Source organism: Polypterus senegalus, chromosome 12, assembly GCF_016835505.1.
Source record: "Polypterus senegalus isolate Bchr_013 chromosome 12, ASM1683550v1, whole genome shotgun sequence".
In the NCBI taxonomy this organism is placed as follows: Eukaryota; Metazoa; Chordata; class Cladistia; order Polypteriformes; family Polypteridae; genus Polypterus; species Polypterus senegalus.
In genome coordinates this window covers 104,585,742-104,602,635 of record NC_053165.1, presented here as the reverse complement: position 1 = coordinate 104,602,635, position 16,894 = coordinate 104,585,742, and the positions used below count along the sequence as shown (strand labels likewise).

The 16,894-nt window shown below is 38.2% G+C and overlaps 1 protein-coding gene across 1 annotated transcript in view; it reads right to left on the bottom strand.

Annotated features, from left to right (window-relative positions):
• rasgrf1 (Ras protein specific guanine nucleotide releasing factor 1) overlaps positions 1-16,894 on the bottom strand; it is a 146,188-nt gene that overhangs the window by 65,555 nt on the left and 63,739 nt on the right. Inside the window, exons 2-5 of the mRNA XM_039773101.1 lie at positions 16,773-16,879; positions 7,683-7,830; positions 6,735-6,827; positions 2,589-2,842 (exon numbers count right to left, since the gene is read on the bottom strand). Coding sequence (XP_039629035.1) covers positions 2,589-2,842; positions 6,735-6,827; positions 7,683-7,830; positions 16,773-16,879 — 602 coding nt within the window. The remainder of the gene's footprint in view (positions 1-2,588; positions 2,843-6,734; positions 6,828-7,682; positions 7,831-16,772; positions 16,880-16,894) is intronic.

Sequence of the window (16,894 nt, the reverse complement as noted above, 5' to 3'; positions counted from 1 at the left end):
CTGAGCCATGCCGGGATGTGGCAGAGCGCACTAACTCTCTTTCTCACTTCCCTGTAGACCTAACCCGGGAGGTTCCACCTGTCTCTCTGGACGTCACTTCTGGGACCGAGCCAATGGAGACAGACCTTGCCAGCTCCGGCCCCCCTGATGTCACATCCGGGACTAAACCAATGAAAGATGAACACGTGCCCGATCCTTATGACCTCACTTCCTGCCTCCCCCTTTAAAAGCCTTCCCTTTTCCCTTCTCTGACAGTCTTGTTCTGGACTCTGTTGTAAGCACTTCAGTGCTGTATTTGCATAAAAAGAAAACGACTTTGCAGCCAGGATACCTAATTACATGGGTGGCTGCCCCAAACCTTTTTCTGTCTTTGTCTCGGTTTGTGACAATAGATAGATAGATAGTTTCCATTTCAATGGACATTTCTCATTTAATAAAGTGTTATTCCCAGGTCATTGAATAAATCTAATTCCAAAACTGAGTTAAAACATTTACAGAGGAATTCCCACTCCCATCTTGGATATATGGTTTAATATTGGTTATATATCTCACAGAGAGGCAGGGTTTTTGCTTTAGTTTTTTTGTTAGTCAGCATCTAGGGCATAGCTTTGCAAAGTAGATTTTGCCACACCTTGGGGTCTTCCAATGCAGGGTGAGGGATTTGCAAAGGTACTGCTCTAAATTGTGTTAAACATTTAATTACAATTTTACCTTTCAGTATAGAACAAATCATTTTACAGTACTGCTGTCAAATTAGCATAAAATAAAAAGTTTTGAACACTCATATAAATATGATTACTGTATATACAAGAATATATTCAAATGTATCTTAGTTATTCTAGGTGCTGTATGTACATATGTACCATATGTGCTTTTTATTCTGTATTTCCTATTATTAATATTTAAACTTTTTAGATCTTGGTGTTCTGTAAACTTGTGAGAATGACTTCTATACAACTCTTTAAATTTAGGTGGTGAAAACTGTAGCCTTTAAATGAATATGACAGTTTAAAATGCAGCCCTTCACAAATTGGGATTCTCTGTTTACATCAAGTGACGTAATCAAAGAGGAATGGCGCACAGTTCTCACAAAAAAAGAGGACAAAATTGATCATGATTGGTCAAACATAGTAAACACAGTAAAAAACAAATACAACTAGTGGAACAGTGAAGGGTGTCATTCTGATTAAGAGGGACCCAGTCCTACTTGATACCCTGCAGTTATTGCTAGTTGAGTCCTGCAGGCAGGAGAAGGCATGTGTAACTAAACAAAACTCCATTTCTATTTTCCTCTTTTTACAGTTACAGGAAAAATATAATAGAGATGACCTTAGTATTGATTTGTCATTGAGCCTTTAATTTAGACATTTTGTGTCAAGCCAGTAGCTACCTAAGAAGTAGTGTTAGCTCTGTGTTGACCAAGGTAGCAAAACGAGCATTGTTGACATTGAAAAGGCTGTTTAATATTGTCTTTAAAGCTGTTGTAATAACAAAATGAAAATATTGAACTGTAAAAAACAATTAAAGGGGGGTATTTTACTCATGCACAATGAAGAAATTAGTGTTATTTTATCTCATACTTGACCTTACATCAAAGAAGTCTGTGACGTGTGGGTCACAAACTGTAAGGAATCCTTCATTAAAAATTTGTTTGTAAATGTACACTGTGGTCTATGGCCGGCTTGTTATCACATGGTGCTCTCCCTGCAGCATGGAGGTGCCCCGGATGCCAGCAGGGAATCATGGACTATGGAGTTTTCCTTTACAAACCTGCTGGATACCCCAGGGGTCAACAGAGGACACTGCAGGGAGGCCCAGAGAGTCACATGTGCCTTATAACCCGGAAGTACATCATAGACAAAGTGACGTGCTTCCAGGGTGAAGGACTTTTTATCTGACCTGGAAGTAATATGGAATCATGAACTGAAGGACTGTGTGAACACTTCCAGGTCAGGGGATATAAAAGACTAAGAAAGACACCAGAGCGTCGAGCTGAGCTGGGTGGAAGGGTGGCAACGCGTCTGGGAGTGGAAGAATTGTTTATTAGTGATTATTGTGTATTGTTGAATGAGTATAGTGGAGAGGAGGGTGCTTTGTGCACTGTTGCATATACAGTAAATAAAGTCATCTTTTGGACTTTTATCTGGTGTCTGGAGTCTTGGACAGGGGTTCAAGGAAGCAATACTGCCCCCTATCTGTCACAACATGTAGCTACTTTTTTCTCTACTTGTCATCTTAAATTTAGCATTAGATGTTAGTATACAGGCCTAATACACTGGGGCGGCAAGCAGAAATTTGGAAGAACTTGGAAAAGTTTGGAAACCACTGTTACCTGTAGGCGTTCTGTTCTACATGGGTTAGGGATTTGAGTTTTATGAACCAAGTAATACCCAATAAAACAAAGACTTCTTTGGCATATTCCATGAGGAGCTTTCCATTTTTGATATATTCCAGAGTCTTTGTGACCTTCTCCTGGAAAAAGTGAGTTCAGAAAATGCTTGGGAGAACTTTCTAAGGTATAAGATTTTATGAAAAATTAATTTGCAATGCATTAAATGTGTGACCTTAAATCATCTTCAGCTTCTTACCTGTTCAAAAAGATGCTGCTGACGTCATCATGAGTAATGGGTGGCTTTTTGGAGCTGGCGGCCATGCGCAGTGGCCTTAGGAAGTTATTGACTAGAATATGAAGCTGCTGTACGTACTCAGCTTCAGCCTCCAGCATGCTGAACACCACCTGATTTCTCTTCCTCATGCTTTCAGCATGTGGGGACCGGATATAGTCCTGAATGATGGTTTTCCACTTTCTTCGGCACATCCAGCCTCGTAGAAAGCTTTGAACCTATATGAAAATGGCACAAAATAAGTATTTACAAATAAGATACAAATGGCGGTATAACAATTGTAAGATTCTCTGTCTAAAATCACAGGTGTGGATCAGTAAGAACGAGGCAGAAATGTTTGTGGTGTGATATCATATGACTGATGTCATATAAGTCTAACACTATTGCAGGTTGCACAAAACATGCTTAGATGCATATTTAAAGCTTGTACACAAAGCTTAAACATTCTTGGAATCCAGCTCTACTTGGTCAGTAAGGTGTGCCTGCAGAATGACACTAAGTCTGAGAATTGGTTCCCTAGTTTTGTTATTTTTGTGGGAGATTTGCATAGCGGGTTGGATAATGGATGGGTGGATGGATGAACGTACATATAGGCTGCTCAAAAAAATTAAGGGAACACTTAAATCACACATTGGATCACAATGAATGAAATGTTCTAATAGAAAATCTTTACTGAGTAAAACTGTAATTTTTTGAGAAATAAATGATGTAACAATTGTCATCGGAAACCAAAATCACCAACCGATTGAGGGCCGGATTCAACATCACACCAAAAATCAAAGTCAAAAATTAAATTCAAAAGTTGATCCAACTTGCATAAATTTCATCATGGCAACTCAGAATATGACTCAGATGTGTGTATGGCCCCCATGTGCCTGTATGCACTCTCAACAATGTCTGGGCATTCTTGATAAGACAGTGGATGGTGTCCTGGGGGAATCACCCCCTAGACCTGGATCAGGCCATCAGTGAGCTCCTGAACAGTCTATGGTGCTACATCAAATGCACCAATGCATAATGATACAAAGGTTCTCAATTGGATTCAGGTCTGGGAAACGTGTAGGCCAGTCAAGGCCATCAATCCCCTTTGTCATCCAGGAAATGCCCACACACTCTGGCCACATGAGGTAAGAAATTCAAGGTGATACTTTTAATGTGCAGCAACCATAACAGTCATAATATTGGAGTTATTGACCTTAAAGCCAATGGTAAAGTGAAAATTGCTACTGAAAACTTGTAGTAGAATTCATTCTGCCAGATTTGTTGGATGATGACATTTTCACCCTGGTCATGAGAACCAAAGCTCTGCTATGTCTTCATATACTGGATATATGGTCAAAATCAATGCTTGTTTTTTTTAGTAAAATGCACACATAGCTTGTCCAAGAATTGATTCAATGCAGTGATAAGTAGGTTGCACACTGGATATAGTACATATATCGCTTCGACTTTCGCGGCTTCACTCCATCGCGGATTTTAAATGTAAGCATATCTAAATATATATCACAGATTTTTCACTGGTTCGCGGATTTCTGCGGACAATGGGTCTTTTAATTTATGGTACACACTTCCTCAGTTTGTTTGCCCAGTTGATTTCATACAAGGGATGCTATTGGCCGATGGCTGAGAAGCTACCCAATCAGAGCACGTATTATGTATTAAATAAAACTCCTCAATGATATACGATATGCTTCCCGCGTGGTGCTTCACACACTTCAAAGCTCTAACAGCTCGTATTGATTTTTGATTGTTTGCTTTTCTCTGTCTCTCTCACTCTCTGACATTCTCTGCTCCTGACGGAGGGGGTGTGAGCAGAGGGGCTGTCTTCACAGAGGCTGTTTGCTTAGAAGATACCGACGCTCCTCTAAAAAATGCTGAAAAGACTACCTTCACATTGATCCCTTCATTGCGGCGGCTTTATCGCGTGCTTCATTTACTTAAAAGCCCAACAGCCCTATTGATTTTTGATTGTTTATTTTTCTTTCTCTCTCTGACATTCTCTGCTCCTGACGTGCACTCCTTTGAAGAGGAAGATATGTTTGAATTCTTTTAATTGTAAGAAAGAACTGTCATCTCTGTCTTGTCATGGAGCACAGTTTAAACTTTTGACTAAAGGGTGTTATTTCATGTCTAGAGGGCTCTACTAATGTTAAAAAATGTATTTAGAAGGTCGTAAACAGGTTTTCTATGCTCTAACTGTGCAAATATTAGATTTATAAATAAAGAATCCTACTTTGTGGAAATTCATTTATCTTTCTGGAGCGGATTAACCGCGATAAACGAGGGTTTACTGTATAACTGTGCGGAGAATATTTATAAACAGTGTGGGGGAGTTTCTAAGGGCTTAAAATATATAAAAATAACCATACAAACATATGGTTTCTACTTTGCGGATTTTCACCTATCGCGGGGTTCTGGAACGCAACCCCTGTGATCGAGGAGGGATTACTGTATAACAATTTATGAACTTCATATTTTGTTTTTTATTTCTGTTATTAAGATTTATATGAAGATCTGGTACTGTTCAGCATCAAGAATATTGTAGATATAGACCCAGAACATCTAAAAATGTAATTAATGTAAAACTTTTTTTATGTCAATCCTTCATTTTATTACCATATTTACAGTATATTGGATGCATATATCATGGATATCAGACAGACAAATATAATACATCCTGTTGTATACTGAGTCAAACTTATTATTCTGTACCTGACATTTATATATATAGTCATAGTGGACTCTATGCTTAATCAACCTTCAGACAGTGTTCAGAAGCCATTAAAAAGGAAAACAGAATGTTGGGTTATATAGCAGCTTGATGTGTAGAGTACAAGTCCAAGGAGGTTCTGCTCAAGATTTATAATGCACTAGTGAGGCCTCATCTGGAGTACAACTAGGCTGATTCTAGGGATACAGGGATGAATTATGAAGAAAGATTAAAAGAGCTGAGCCTTTTCAGTTTAAGCAAAAGATGATTAAGAGGTGACATAAATGAAGTGTTTAAAATTATGAAGGGAATTAGTACAGTGGATCGAGACTGTTATTTTAAAATAAGTTCATCAAGGACAGGGGGACACAGTTGGACATTTGTTAAGAGTAAATTTCACACAAACATTAGGAAGTTTTTCTTTACACAGAGAACCACAGACACTTGAAGTAAGCTACTAAGTAGCATAGATAGAGAGTAGGACTTTAGTGACTTTCAAAACTCAACTTGATGTTATTTTAAAAGAATTAAGTGGATAGGACTGGTGATCTTTGTTGAACTGAATGATCTGTTCTCATCTATATTGTAATGTAATGTTCTATATCTGTAAAATGTCAAACATGAAATGTATAAAATCAAATCTTATGTATCCGGCATATATAGAGTACATTCTGAATATACAGTTATGTTTTTGTGAGTGACAGTGTTACATTGTGAGGTTCAATGCCTCTGCCACTCTGCACTAAAAAAAAAAAGACTTCAGCTGGTCTTGACTGGTCAGCACAAGGTCATAACCTTAAGACCATGAGGAATGACCTGCTTCTCTGTTTTTTCTTCATGTATGTAAACTTATATATGTGAACACACAAATATTAGAGTACTACTATAAATGGTAAACTGTTATGGAACAGTATTTTGGAATTAGTGCTTCAAATATTTAAAATTGTTTTCTTCTGTGTCAGTGCTTATTTGACAACAATGTGCAACAGAGTGACATGCATCATGTATTGTTGGCTTGTGAAACATCAGTCCAGGCAGTTTAATTTCATGCCTTAATAATGCAGAGTGTATGATTAGCAGAAACATTTTTACATCTCCATATTCTTCTGATGTAAATATATTATTGTCATTCATTTTATTACATGCCATTTCTTATTTTTAAATGCATATATACTAAATCCTTAGTCCTGCTACCTTGGGTATGCAAAAACTATGGTTTGTGTTATTGTTGCCAAGCGTTACTCTTGGCACTGGTAAGCACGTCATGTTACACAGAGAGATCAGTATACTTGGCTCCTTGGCCAGCATAGGTAAGTTGTCAACATTGATTAAAATGGTTTTGTGTGCCAGTAAGGACTAACTTTTTAGGAACTGTGCAGACAGCACTTTACAAAACAAACCTTTTTGATCTTTTTGATGTCAGAATCATCATCACTGGGTGCAGCTGTTGGGTTTGCCTGTATGCGCTCATTGTCTTTCAATAAGCTTGCAATCTGCAATAGTGAAAGAGAGAGAGAGATGGATTTAACAAATTCAGCAATGAGGGACAGAGCAGCAAATCAACTAAAATAGATCCTCAAGGGGCCTTTGAGTTTTTGTATGAAATATAAGGTATGGCTCCTCACAAACATAAATGGGTAAAAAACAGGCTTACACAATTAACTGACTGATGGCTAAACAGAACTTAGATAATAATGAAACTCATTGAAACAGCTGAATTACCGGACATGCTGTGTAATATTGATAGTGGCTGAAGAAGTTGCAACACTTTAATTGACCTACTGTATGTCCAACAGCATGGTACTGGCAGTGCAGTGTTGCCAGTGATGTCATAATGGGATAATCTGAGTACATTTTATTTACAGTATCAACTGGATACTTCAGCTGTAAAACAGTTATGGAATATTGCTCTGTCCTCTCCCAGAATTCTTGCTATAGACTGACAAGGACCATTTTGACCAGAATCGTGAATGTGCATCCCTTTCTCCTGGCCAGCTGGACAGACAGAAGGTCAATTTCAAGGATATGAGTTAGCACACACAAGCCCCGCCTCCTCAGAAAGGAGGTCAATTAGCATTTTTCACAGGCAGCAATAGCAAAAAGCACTGAACTCATAAATATTCAGAGATGAAAACACTATAAGTGTCACATTTACACATGAAAGTGACAATAATTTCATTCATTTTTACAAAAGCTAAGCAGCCCATAGAACTGGTTTGAATACACCAGTGCATAAACCAGTGGTGGGTGGCCAGACTCCCAAAAGGCAGTATCACATTGGAAACATATTGCCTGGTCTCCTAGCAGTAACCAGAAGCTCAGGGAGTAGGAGCAATCAGACTGCGTACCTCAGACTTTAAGCGTTCAATTTCTATTTCTCCATCTTCAATCTGTTGTCGTAGTTGCTTAGCAACTGTTTTCTCTGTCTCCACAATCTGCAATAAGTGGAGATATTTCTGCATGAGGCTCTCATGTTCTGTAGCAAGGTTCCTGTAACTGAGGAAGAGGATAAAAGTTAGGGGTGAAGGTGCTGTCAGGTCACATTTATGCAATGTATGAATGTTGCTTTTGAGCAGAAATTAAGAAAAGTCTAGGCCCAAGTAAGAATATAGAACAGTACAAAATTAATAAGGTACATTTCTCCCTGTTTATTAAAAATGATCATATTTTAATGTAGTAGATGTAGCATTTCTCAAAATAGAAAATACGTTATTTCTCAAGAGTTGTTAGTGTTTCAACAAGTGAGGGTGATGGTTTTCTCTTTGTTTGCCAGCTGAGATGAATATTTTCTTTGCTTTTCATAAATGAAAAGGTATTTTCTATAAGTGAGATACTGTCCTGATACTTTAACTGTGAAAAAAAGAAAGATTGCACTTTTTATAAAACTGTGTATGACTAGGGCTGATATTATTATTTTCAGGTAATATATTGGGGTTGTGCTACTACTAGCACTATAAAAAAGTAATTTATATTAGTTAATCCATTGTGAAACACATGATTTGTGTATCTGTAAAATTGTGTGTTTTCGCGGGAGTGCATTTTAATATTTTTTAGATTGTAAATGTGTAACGTTCACGCAAGATAAAGAAATGTTTATTTAATGCTTTAAGCTGAATGGAATTTAGCACTTTAGAATATTAGGACAGTTTAGACGAGAACAGAATATTCAACCCAACAAGATCCTGTTCAAATAATTTCTACAAAATAACACTGAGTAGAGTTTTGGATGTCCCTAAAGTCCTGCTCTCTATCATGCTGCTTGGTAATTCTTTACATTTGTCTATGGTTCTGTGTGTGAAAAAGAGCTTTCTAATGTTTATAGGAAATTTGCCCTTAACAAGTTTCCATCTATACCCCCTATGTTCTTGTTAAGGAAATTATTTTAAAGCACTAGCTGAGATCCATTGTACTAATTTCCTTCATGCTTATAAACATTGCAATCATGTCAATTGTTAGTCTGTGTTCAGTTAAAATGAAAAGGTTCACATCTTTCAGTCTTTCCTAATATAGGTAGCTCATACCACTTGGTCTTGTACTCAGTCTACTTGCTCTTCTCTCTCTCTAGTACTGAAATTTTTTTTTTTTGTAATATGTAGAACAAAACCGTACACATTACCTCAGATGAGAACTCACTAGTGAGTGAGATATTGATTAAGCATAACTCCTTTGATTTACAGTATACTCTACATATCCTGCTAACACGGGTGTTGAACTCCAGTCCTGGAGGGCTGCGGTGGCTGCAGGTTTTCATTCTAACCATTTTCTTAATTAGTGACCAGTTTTTGCTGCTAATTAACTTATTTTGCTTTAGTTTTAATTAACTTGACTTGAACTTCCTAGTTGTTTCTTTTCCCTTAAATAGCAGCCTAATGATAATGACATGCAAAACAAGCTGCCGTGTGACCAGCTAACCACAGTGTCTGAAAATAAAGAAAGGTGAAGGCCTCAGTTAGGCTGATCTCTCAGGTCCCCTGTGCTACAGCATATATATCCTTCCTTCCTATTAGCCTTTTTAGTGGCTTCTGTGCACTCATTGTTTCAGCTGTTTAAACCAACTTTGAATTTGTCTGCACATTGTGACTTAAACTTCCAGTTCTTTCAATTTGATCACTAGCCCCTCAAGGTTAGAACTTATCCAAAGTGCTCTGGAATTCAAATTTAAAAAAGTCTGAATTTACATAATTCTCCCAAATTCGAGATGTTCATAAGAAATATAATCATTTATTTCATGAGGTAGAACTACATAATAAACAAGACAAGTTGCATCAAATATTTGAAGTATTAAACTGCATGCTTCAATTTAAAGGTTTAAAGTCTAAATATTTTCTATTTGAATTAGAAATGTGTTCTTTTTCACCTTCTGAAAGAGGTGTGTAGAGGGCTAGATCCCTAGTAAAGGATCAAAAATCAAAAATAACATCATATTCATAATCATTGACCTTGAAATAGTCCAAAACAATACCTCACATGCTTTTGTTTGGAATCTGTCATTATTAACCTTCTGGGAGGTTTCTTAGAGGGCTAGGACCATCGGTAAAGAAGTGAATATCAGAAAAATCATAATCATAAAAAAATCAAAATAACATAAAACAACAACCCACATGCCTATTCAATATAGTTGATCCCCATATTTTCAAAATTTAATGAAAAAGAGTAACTTTTGACGCTGAGGTCATTTAAAGTGGCATGCACAACTTCAAGTCCTTCTGATTATTTTTGCCAAGACTCCTGTATTAGTTTGCGCTTTTATCAAAATTGTGAATTTCTTGCACAAAATATGGCCCAAAATTGGCTTAAAAATGAGGGCTTTTCAGGTCTAGAGAGCAAAAAATATTGGGGATCTCCAAAAATCAAACTAAATGTCAAACGGTATATCATATGTTAGGGCTTTCTCTTACTAGTGATGCCTGATAAAAAAAAACTGAAGTGATTTCAAAGTGTTTATTAGTAATTCTTATGAAGACAATGGCATATACATCTCTCTGATTTTATACTTTTGCTGCTTCCTCACAGAGTTCTAACATACTAGTATAATATGATCTCCCTTGTCTAAATACAGGCTGCCTTCTAATATACTTGTTCTTGCCATGTGATGCTTGATATTTTCATTAATAATTTCTTCCAATATTTTACCTGTGATGCATATTAAGCTTACTGGTATATAGTTAGTCAATCAGTCAGTCATTGTCCAACCCGCTATATCCTAACACAGGGGCATGGGGGTCTGCTGGAGCCAATCCCAGCCAACGCAGGGTGCAAGGCAGGAACATATCCCAGGCAGGGTGCCAGCCCACCGCAGGGCACACACACACACACACACCAACCACACACTAAGGACAATTTAGGATTGCCAATGCACCTCACCTGCATGTCTCTGGATTGTGGGAGGAAACCGGAGCACCTGGAGGAAGCCCACATAGACACGGGGAGAACATGCAAACTCCACGTAAGGAGGACTTGGTCAGTCATTGTCCAGCCAGCTATATCCTAACACAGGGTCACGGGGGTCTGCTGGAGCCAATCTCAGCCAGCACAGGGCGCAAGGCAGGAACAAATTCCCGGGCAGGGTGCCAGCCCATCACAGTGGTCTGTAGTTACTTCAGCCCAATTACACCTTTTTATTATGGGATTGTATTTGCTAGATTCTAGTACTTATGAAGTTCCCAGATATACAGTGATTTTAGAAAAATATGCATCAAGGATTTATATGCAGTGCATACTTCTTAATATTTGTAAACACTCTAGGATATATGCTATGTGGTATAGGTAATTTGTTAGACTTCCGTCTATTTAATCTAAGCAGAACTTCTACATCAACAATTTCCAAATCACTAAAATTCCTCCTTGATAATTCCTGTTACTGTTGGGAGGTTATTGAATTCCTCACATATACAAACTTCAGAGAAAGGCAAGGTTAGAAATAATTTTGTATATTGTAGTTTATCCTTACCATTCTTAATACACTGCACCTCCTCTTAGACAATTATTTAAGTAATAAAATATTGAAAGAATCTGTTTGCATTGTTTTGAGTTGGCTTTGTCAATTAATATTTGGGTATTCAAACCCTATTGACTTTGTGATACTTTCTAGTCAAATACAAGCATCCTCGCTAAGATGTGGCTTATTACCCAATTGGAGTAAACTACTGTTTTACAGAAATGCAGACTCTGACACCTTTTCTGTTTTTGTATCTTTCCAAAAAAGTGTGCAACCCTCTATATTATTCAGTACTCCTCCCATTTTTTTAAGATTTAGCCAAGTTTCTGTTATTATGATAGTATCATATTTATGTGCGGCTACATCTAACTCCACCTCACTTGTTTTATTCTTGATATAGAGTATATAGAGTATTCTACACATGACAGTGGAGTGGTATAAGGTGAAAAGATCCACAGATGAGACATGCACTATACAATGTCCCTATATTTTATATAGCTCCTATCTATAGTAATTCCATCCAAAGGCACTTTCAAGTTCAAGTTAAATAGTACAAATATGGAACACAGGCAGGTTAAGAGACTTCCTTATGGTCATACTAAGAGTTGGGGTCCAGAAATGAATGTGGTTCAGAGTTCATTTCTTTAGCCACTACACCACAGTGCCTGTACAAAAACGGAAAGATTGTTTCAGTGATTATGTTTTTTTGTGTTTCAAGTGCAGAGGCACTTTTAATTCTCCGAATCTATTGAGAAAAGAACAGAAAATACTGGGTACTGTGTCATTCCTTTGTTTATTTATTTTTTGGTGGAAGTTTATATTCCATGGATTATTATATTTTAGGAATACACAGTAGGACCATTGCTTTTATAGTTTTTAATGCTGTGGAGTTAGGGGCTTGCAAAAATTAAGAGAAGCCAGCTTTCTCCATTTTTTGACATGTGAAAGAAACTATTCATGTCAGTTTTGTCTAGAGAAACAGAATACAGGTTAATTTCTGTTTTGAACATTCTTATTAAACAGAAGTAGCCAGATTGGACAAAGGAATCCACCTTAGACAATATATCACATTTTTCATTAAACTGATATGACCTTGAGAACACTGCTTTTTTAGTCCTTGCAGGTCTTCTGTTTATACTAATGAGCTGAGTGCATGGTTTGCTCTGTGTACTGCGTGCCATTGTGTTGCCTGCAAATCCGTGGCATGACTGACACTAACATTAGACCCAAGGCATTCCTCTTTTGGAAAGGTCTGCATTTTACTTGTCTGCAGATTGTAGTTCTTTGTTTCCGTCTCTTCTCCGTCCAGACGGCATATCCAAACATTGATGGAACTAATCCTGCATGGCAACAGTGAAGTCGAGGCTTAGCAGCACAGCAAGCTGGACTCCTCGAATACTGAGGAGACTGGGCTATATTTAGAAAAATCCCTGAAATTGGCTGTTAACATCTTTCAAGCCAGATTCTGAGCTTCTACCTGGTATGCTTTAGATGATAGTGTAGTTATAGGATTTTAGGTGTGTGATAGGAATAGATGGAAGTAGATTTCCTAAGCACACACTGATTAGTATTAAGTGATTTAGAATTTTGAATCAGTAGTTGGCTTGGCGGAGCAGTACTTAATACTGCTGCCTTTTCGAGCTATCATGATAGGTTAGAATTTCAACCCAGTTATTGTCTCTGTAAATTTTGTACATTGTCCGTTTGCCTATGTTACCTTTACCCTAGGCTGTCTGGTTGTCTTCCTACATCCTAAATATGTACATGTCAGGTCAGGTTGGGGAGCATGCACTGGTACAGTGTGTTGTCACACCCACCACATGACAAAACAGCTCGGAATCCTGGTTGGGAACCCCCCAGACAGACACACGGTCCAGTCCCACCCTCTGGAAATGACCCTCTATCTGCTGCAGCCAGGTGTTACATGGGCGTCCCCTTTGCCTGGTCCAACCACTCAGGTCCTCAAAAATGAGGATGCTGTGAGCCGGATCACCCTTGGGGAATCGGGCCACATGGCCATAGTGCCATAACTGACGCTCCCTCACAATGCAGGTAATGTGCCTCAAGTGCCAAAGTCAAACTAGCGGTACCCAAGGATTCTCCAAAGAGACAGTACCAAAGGACTCTATTCTTCATCTCAGGTCACTGGATAGCGTCCATGTCATGCAGCCATATAGCAAGACAGGAAGCACCAGGACTCTAAAGACATGGACCTTCGTCCTTTTACATAGATATCGGGAGCACCACACACCCCTTCCCAGCGACCTCATGACCATCCATGCTCTCCTAATCCGTCTACTGACTTCATAGGAACGGTCTCGGGGGACATGAATGTTGCTGCCAAGGTAAGTAAACCTCTCCACAAGGTCGACACTCTCTCCGCAGACAGACACACTGCTGATGGCTGTGCCTAAGATGTCATTAAATGCCTGGATCATGGTTTTTATCCAAGACACTCGCAAGCCCAGACACTCAGACTCCTCACTCAGTCTCTCGAGCACCCTGATCAGAGCCTTCATTGACACCGCAAAGATCACAGCATCATCAGCAAAGTCAAGGTCAGTGAATCTTTCCTCGCCAACAGATGTCCCACAGCCACTGGACCCCATGACCTTGCCCAACACCCATTCCAGACTGTAAGTGATGGGTTAATGGCAATAGTTTCCACTGAAAGATATTAGATGAGGCATATTAGGTAGTGTGTAAATGTTATTGTGCTACACATTGATGGTCTTATCACCTATATGCCATTATCTGGTCTACTTCTAAGGGGCAAAAAATTCAGAAAAGGAATATGTTCTCCATCCAGGCCTACTTTGGCAACCTATACAATGTCATGAGACTTTTATTAGTAGATTTGATTAGCAAAATAGTAAATAGAGTTTAATGACTTAGGGCACTGAGGTAATTTCTGAAAGGGTGTTTGTCCTGTGCATAGAGATGGAGTTTTTCTCCCATTGATATTGTGGTACCAGTGATCAGAAAGATTTGCCAGTTACCCAAGTGTGCATGAGACTTCAATGTGGTGCTATATCATCTTTATAAAACGTTTTTAATTCTAAAAGCATGACATGTTTTGGTTAATTGCTATCTATCTATCTATCTATCTATCTATCTATCTATCTATCTATCTATCTATCTATCTATCTATCTATCTATCTATCTATTATAAATCTATATGTATAAAATTCTTTTCGCGTTTGAAATGGAAATTACATATGACCACGCGAAATGGAAATTACGTATGACCACAGAACATATTATAATACAGGAACTAATCACTTCGTTTTTGGATGCCATTTTTATATCGTCTTTATGAATTGTTATTATTTGTGTGAGAGTTACTTTTTCTGATATTGAAAAGAAGTTAACACAAAAACACCGATCTATCCCATAGAAGTGTGCCCCATGTCGCCCTCTCCCAGCCCTCCTCTCTGGACTCCATCGCTGAGCCGTCCACCCCCAGGTGCGTTCTGACAGAGAAGTTTTATTTTTTTCGTCCATGTGACTGTCGCGGAAACTGCCACATTATAACTTTTTTTTAATTGGCAGTACTTGATAGTAGAAGAGATGAGGAAAACATCTTTGCGTCTTTCTACTTTTTAACTGCGCCGAGCTGTAAACAATGTGAAGACGACACCGCCTTCAGTGTCGAAGGGGTCGTGAGAACAAAGTGGACACTCAGAGTCGCGGAATGTCAGGCTTCTCTGCCAGGTCGAGAGCTTCGCAGTTTTGGGCGCCGTCCTCTCTTCTCGCACTGTTTGTGACACTTCGAGTGCCCCGTCGGCTCCTGGGAGAGTGGTAATCATTGCAAATGAGTGTGATTGGCGCCATCGAAGCAAAACTCTCTTTGTAAATTGCACTTCATGACTACTTACTGCCCTTAAGGTGAGTTCAGGTCACTAAAGCCCAGCAACATTCAAGGTTGCTTTTGTGATGAATTCTTTTAGGAAGATGGAGGGTTTACATCTAAGAAGATGTACCGACCTCTTCATGTTAAGTTTTGGACTTGGGAATTGTTTGGACCTTCGGCCCGTTAAGCACGGAAGGGCAGCGTCCACATTTCTCAGAATAATTTTTCTCTTAAATCACAGGCACGTAGTGCAAGGTTGTCAGGCAGAAATTTGCAGGATCGCATAGAAAATGTAATTTCTATACCACAGCGGTCGTGTAGCACCTTTCACAAGGGATCTGCTACCGAGAGATGATCCAAATACATTTAAGCTGCTGTTAGTGCTACTTACCTGTTGTGTTATAGCGCCTTTAAAATGTACTTTACCCGAAAGCACTCCAGTACTGCTCAATGTATCTTTACTTCTTACATGTTAATGTTTTACTGTTTAATAATTTATATACTACATTTTATTTTTTTCCCTTGCACTCAGTGAGCGAAGCCACTGGGTAATCAGCTAGTATCTTATTAAAATGTAATGTTGATAACTTTAAAAATGGATATTGTAAAGGACAATTAGCAGCACAGACATTGGTGTGAGCTCCAGGGTGTGGACATGTTTTTCAAGTAAAATGTCCTCACAATTGCATTAATTCAGTGGTTCTCAACCTGTGGGGCAGGCCCCCATAGGGGGGCGCGAAGTAACAAAAACGGGGGCGCAAAGATGTGAAAAAAAGAAAACAAGAATCAAAAATATGAAAAAAACATCTGTTGAAACCAGAACAAATTAACTTCAACTACATTCTGATACTAGAACAATAAATATAGAGTTAGATAAATGTTGATAAAAGTTAAGTAGGTATAACAAAATATGCATCTATATTTCAAAAAAATGTTAGGGGAGGCGTGATTAAAACTGTTATGAAAACTTGGGTCGCAAATATTTAAAGGTTGAGAAACACTGCATTAATTTGTATAAATCAAATTTTTTTTGGTGCCTATTTTTGTATATGTATATGTATTGTGTATGCTTTAATTTTTCTCAGGGCTTATCAGGAGGGACTCACACAACCCACGGGGAGATGATTATTTATATATATGCAATGCTTTTCGTCTGAGTAAATTTATTTCATTAAAGACAAGTTCCTACAGCAGTGATTATGGAGGTGGTGTTAGAAAATAAAATACTGTTAATTTAATTACCAGGGGGCCCTAGAGATACCAAACCCAAACTAGCCATACCTCAGTGTTGAAGTTCAGTCTTATTTCAAGCAGGCTTAGATTTAAGTCTTTGAATAATAAATTAGTTTTATTATTGTTCTGATTTATATACAAATGAAAATATATTTGTGAGTAATTTTTCAGAAGTGGGTTTGGGCTGATTTTATAAGCAGCAGGAATAGCTTCCAACCTTCACTTTCCATTATTAAGAGCCTACTACCCAATTGCACCAAAACTAAACTAAAACCTCTGAAAGTGTAATCATATCCATGGCCAAAAATGTGAATCATCAGGATAGTTATTATTCAATAAAAATGAAATCTCATATTGTTGCCATTTGCACCTAAAGCTTTAAACTGGGCAGGAGGAATTCATTTCTGGTGTTACCTTGCATGTGTTATCGCTGCCACCCATTCGTCAGAGTCTTTCACATCTTCAGTTCGCAGCTCCAGAGGCTTTTGGTTGTCATGGTTGAAGCTAATGGTGAAATAATACTGCAATAAAGAGAA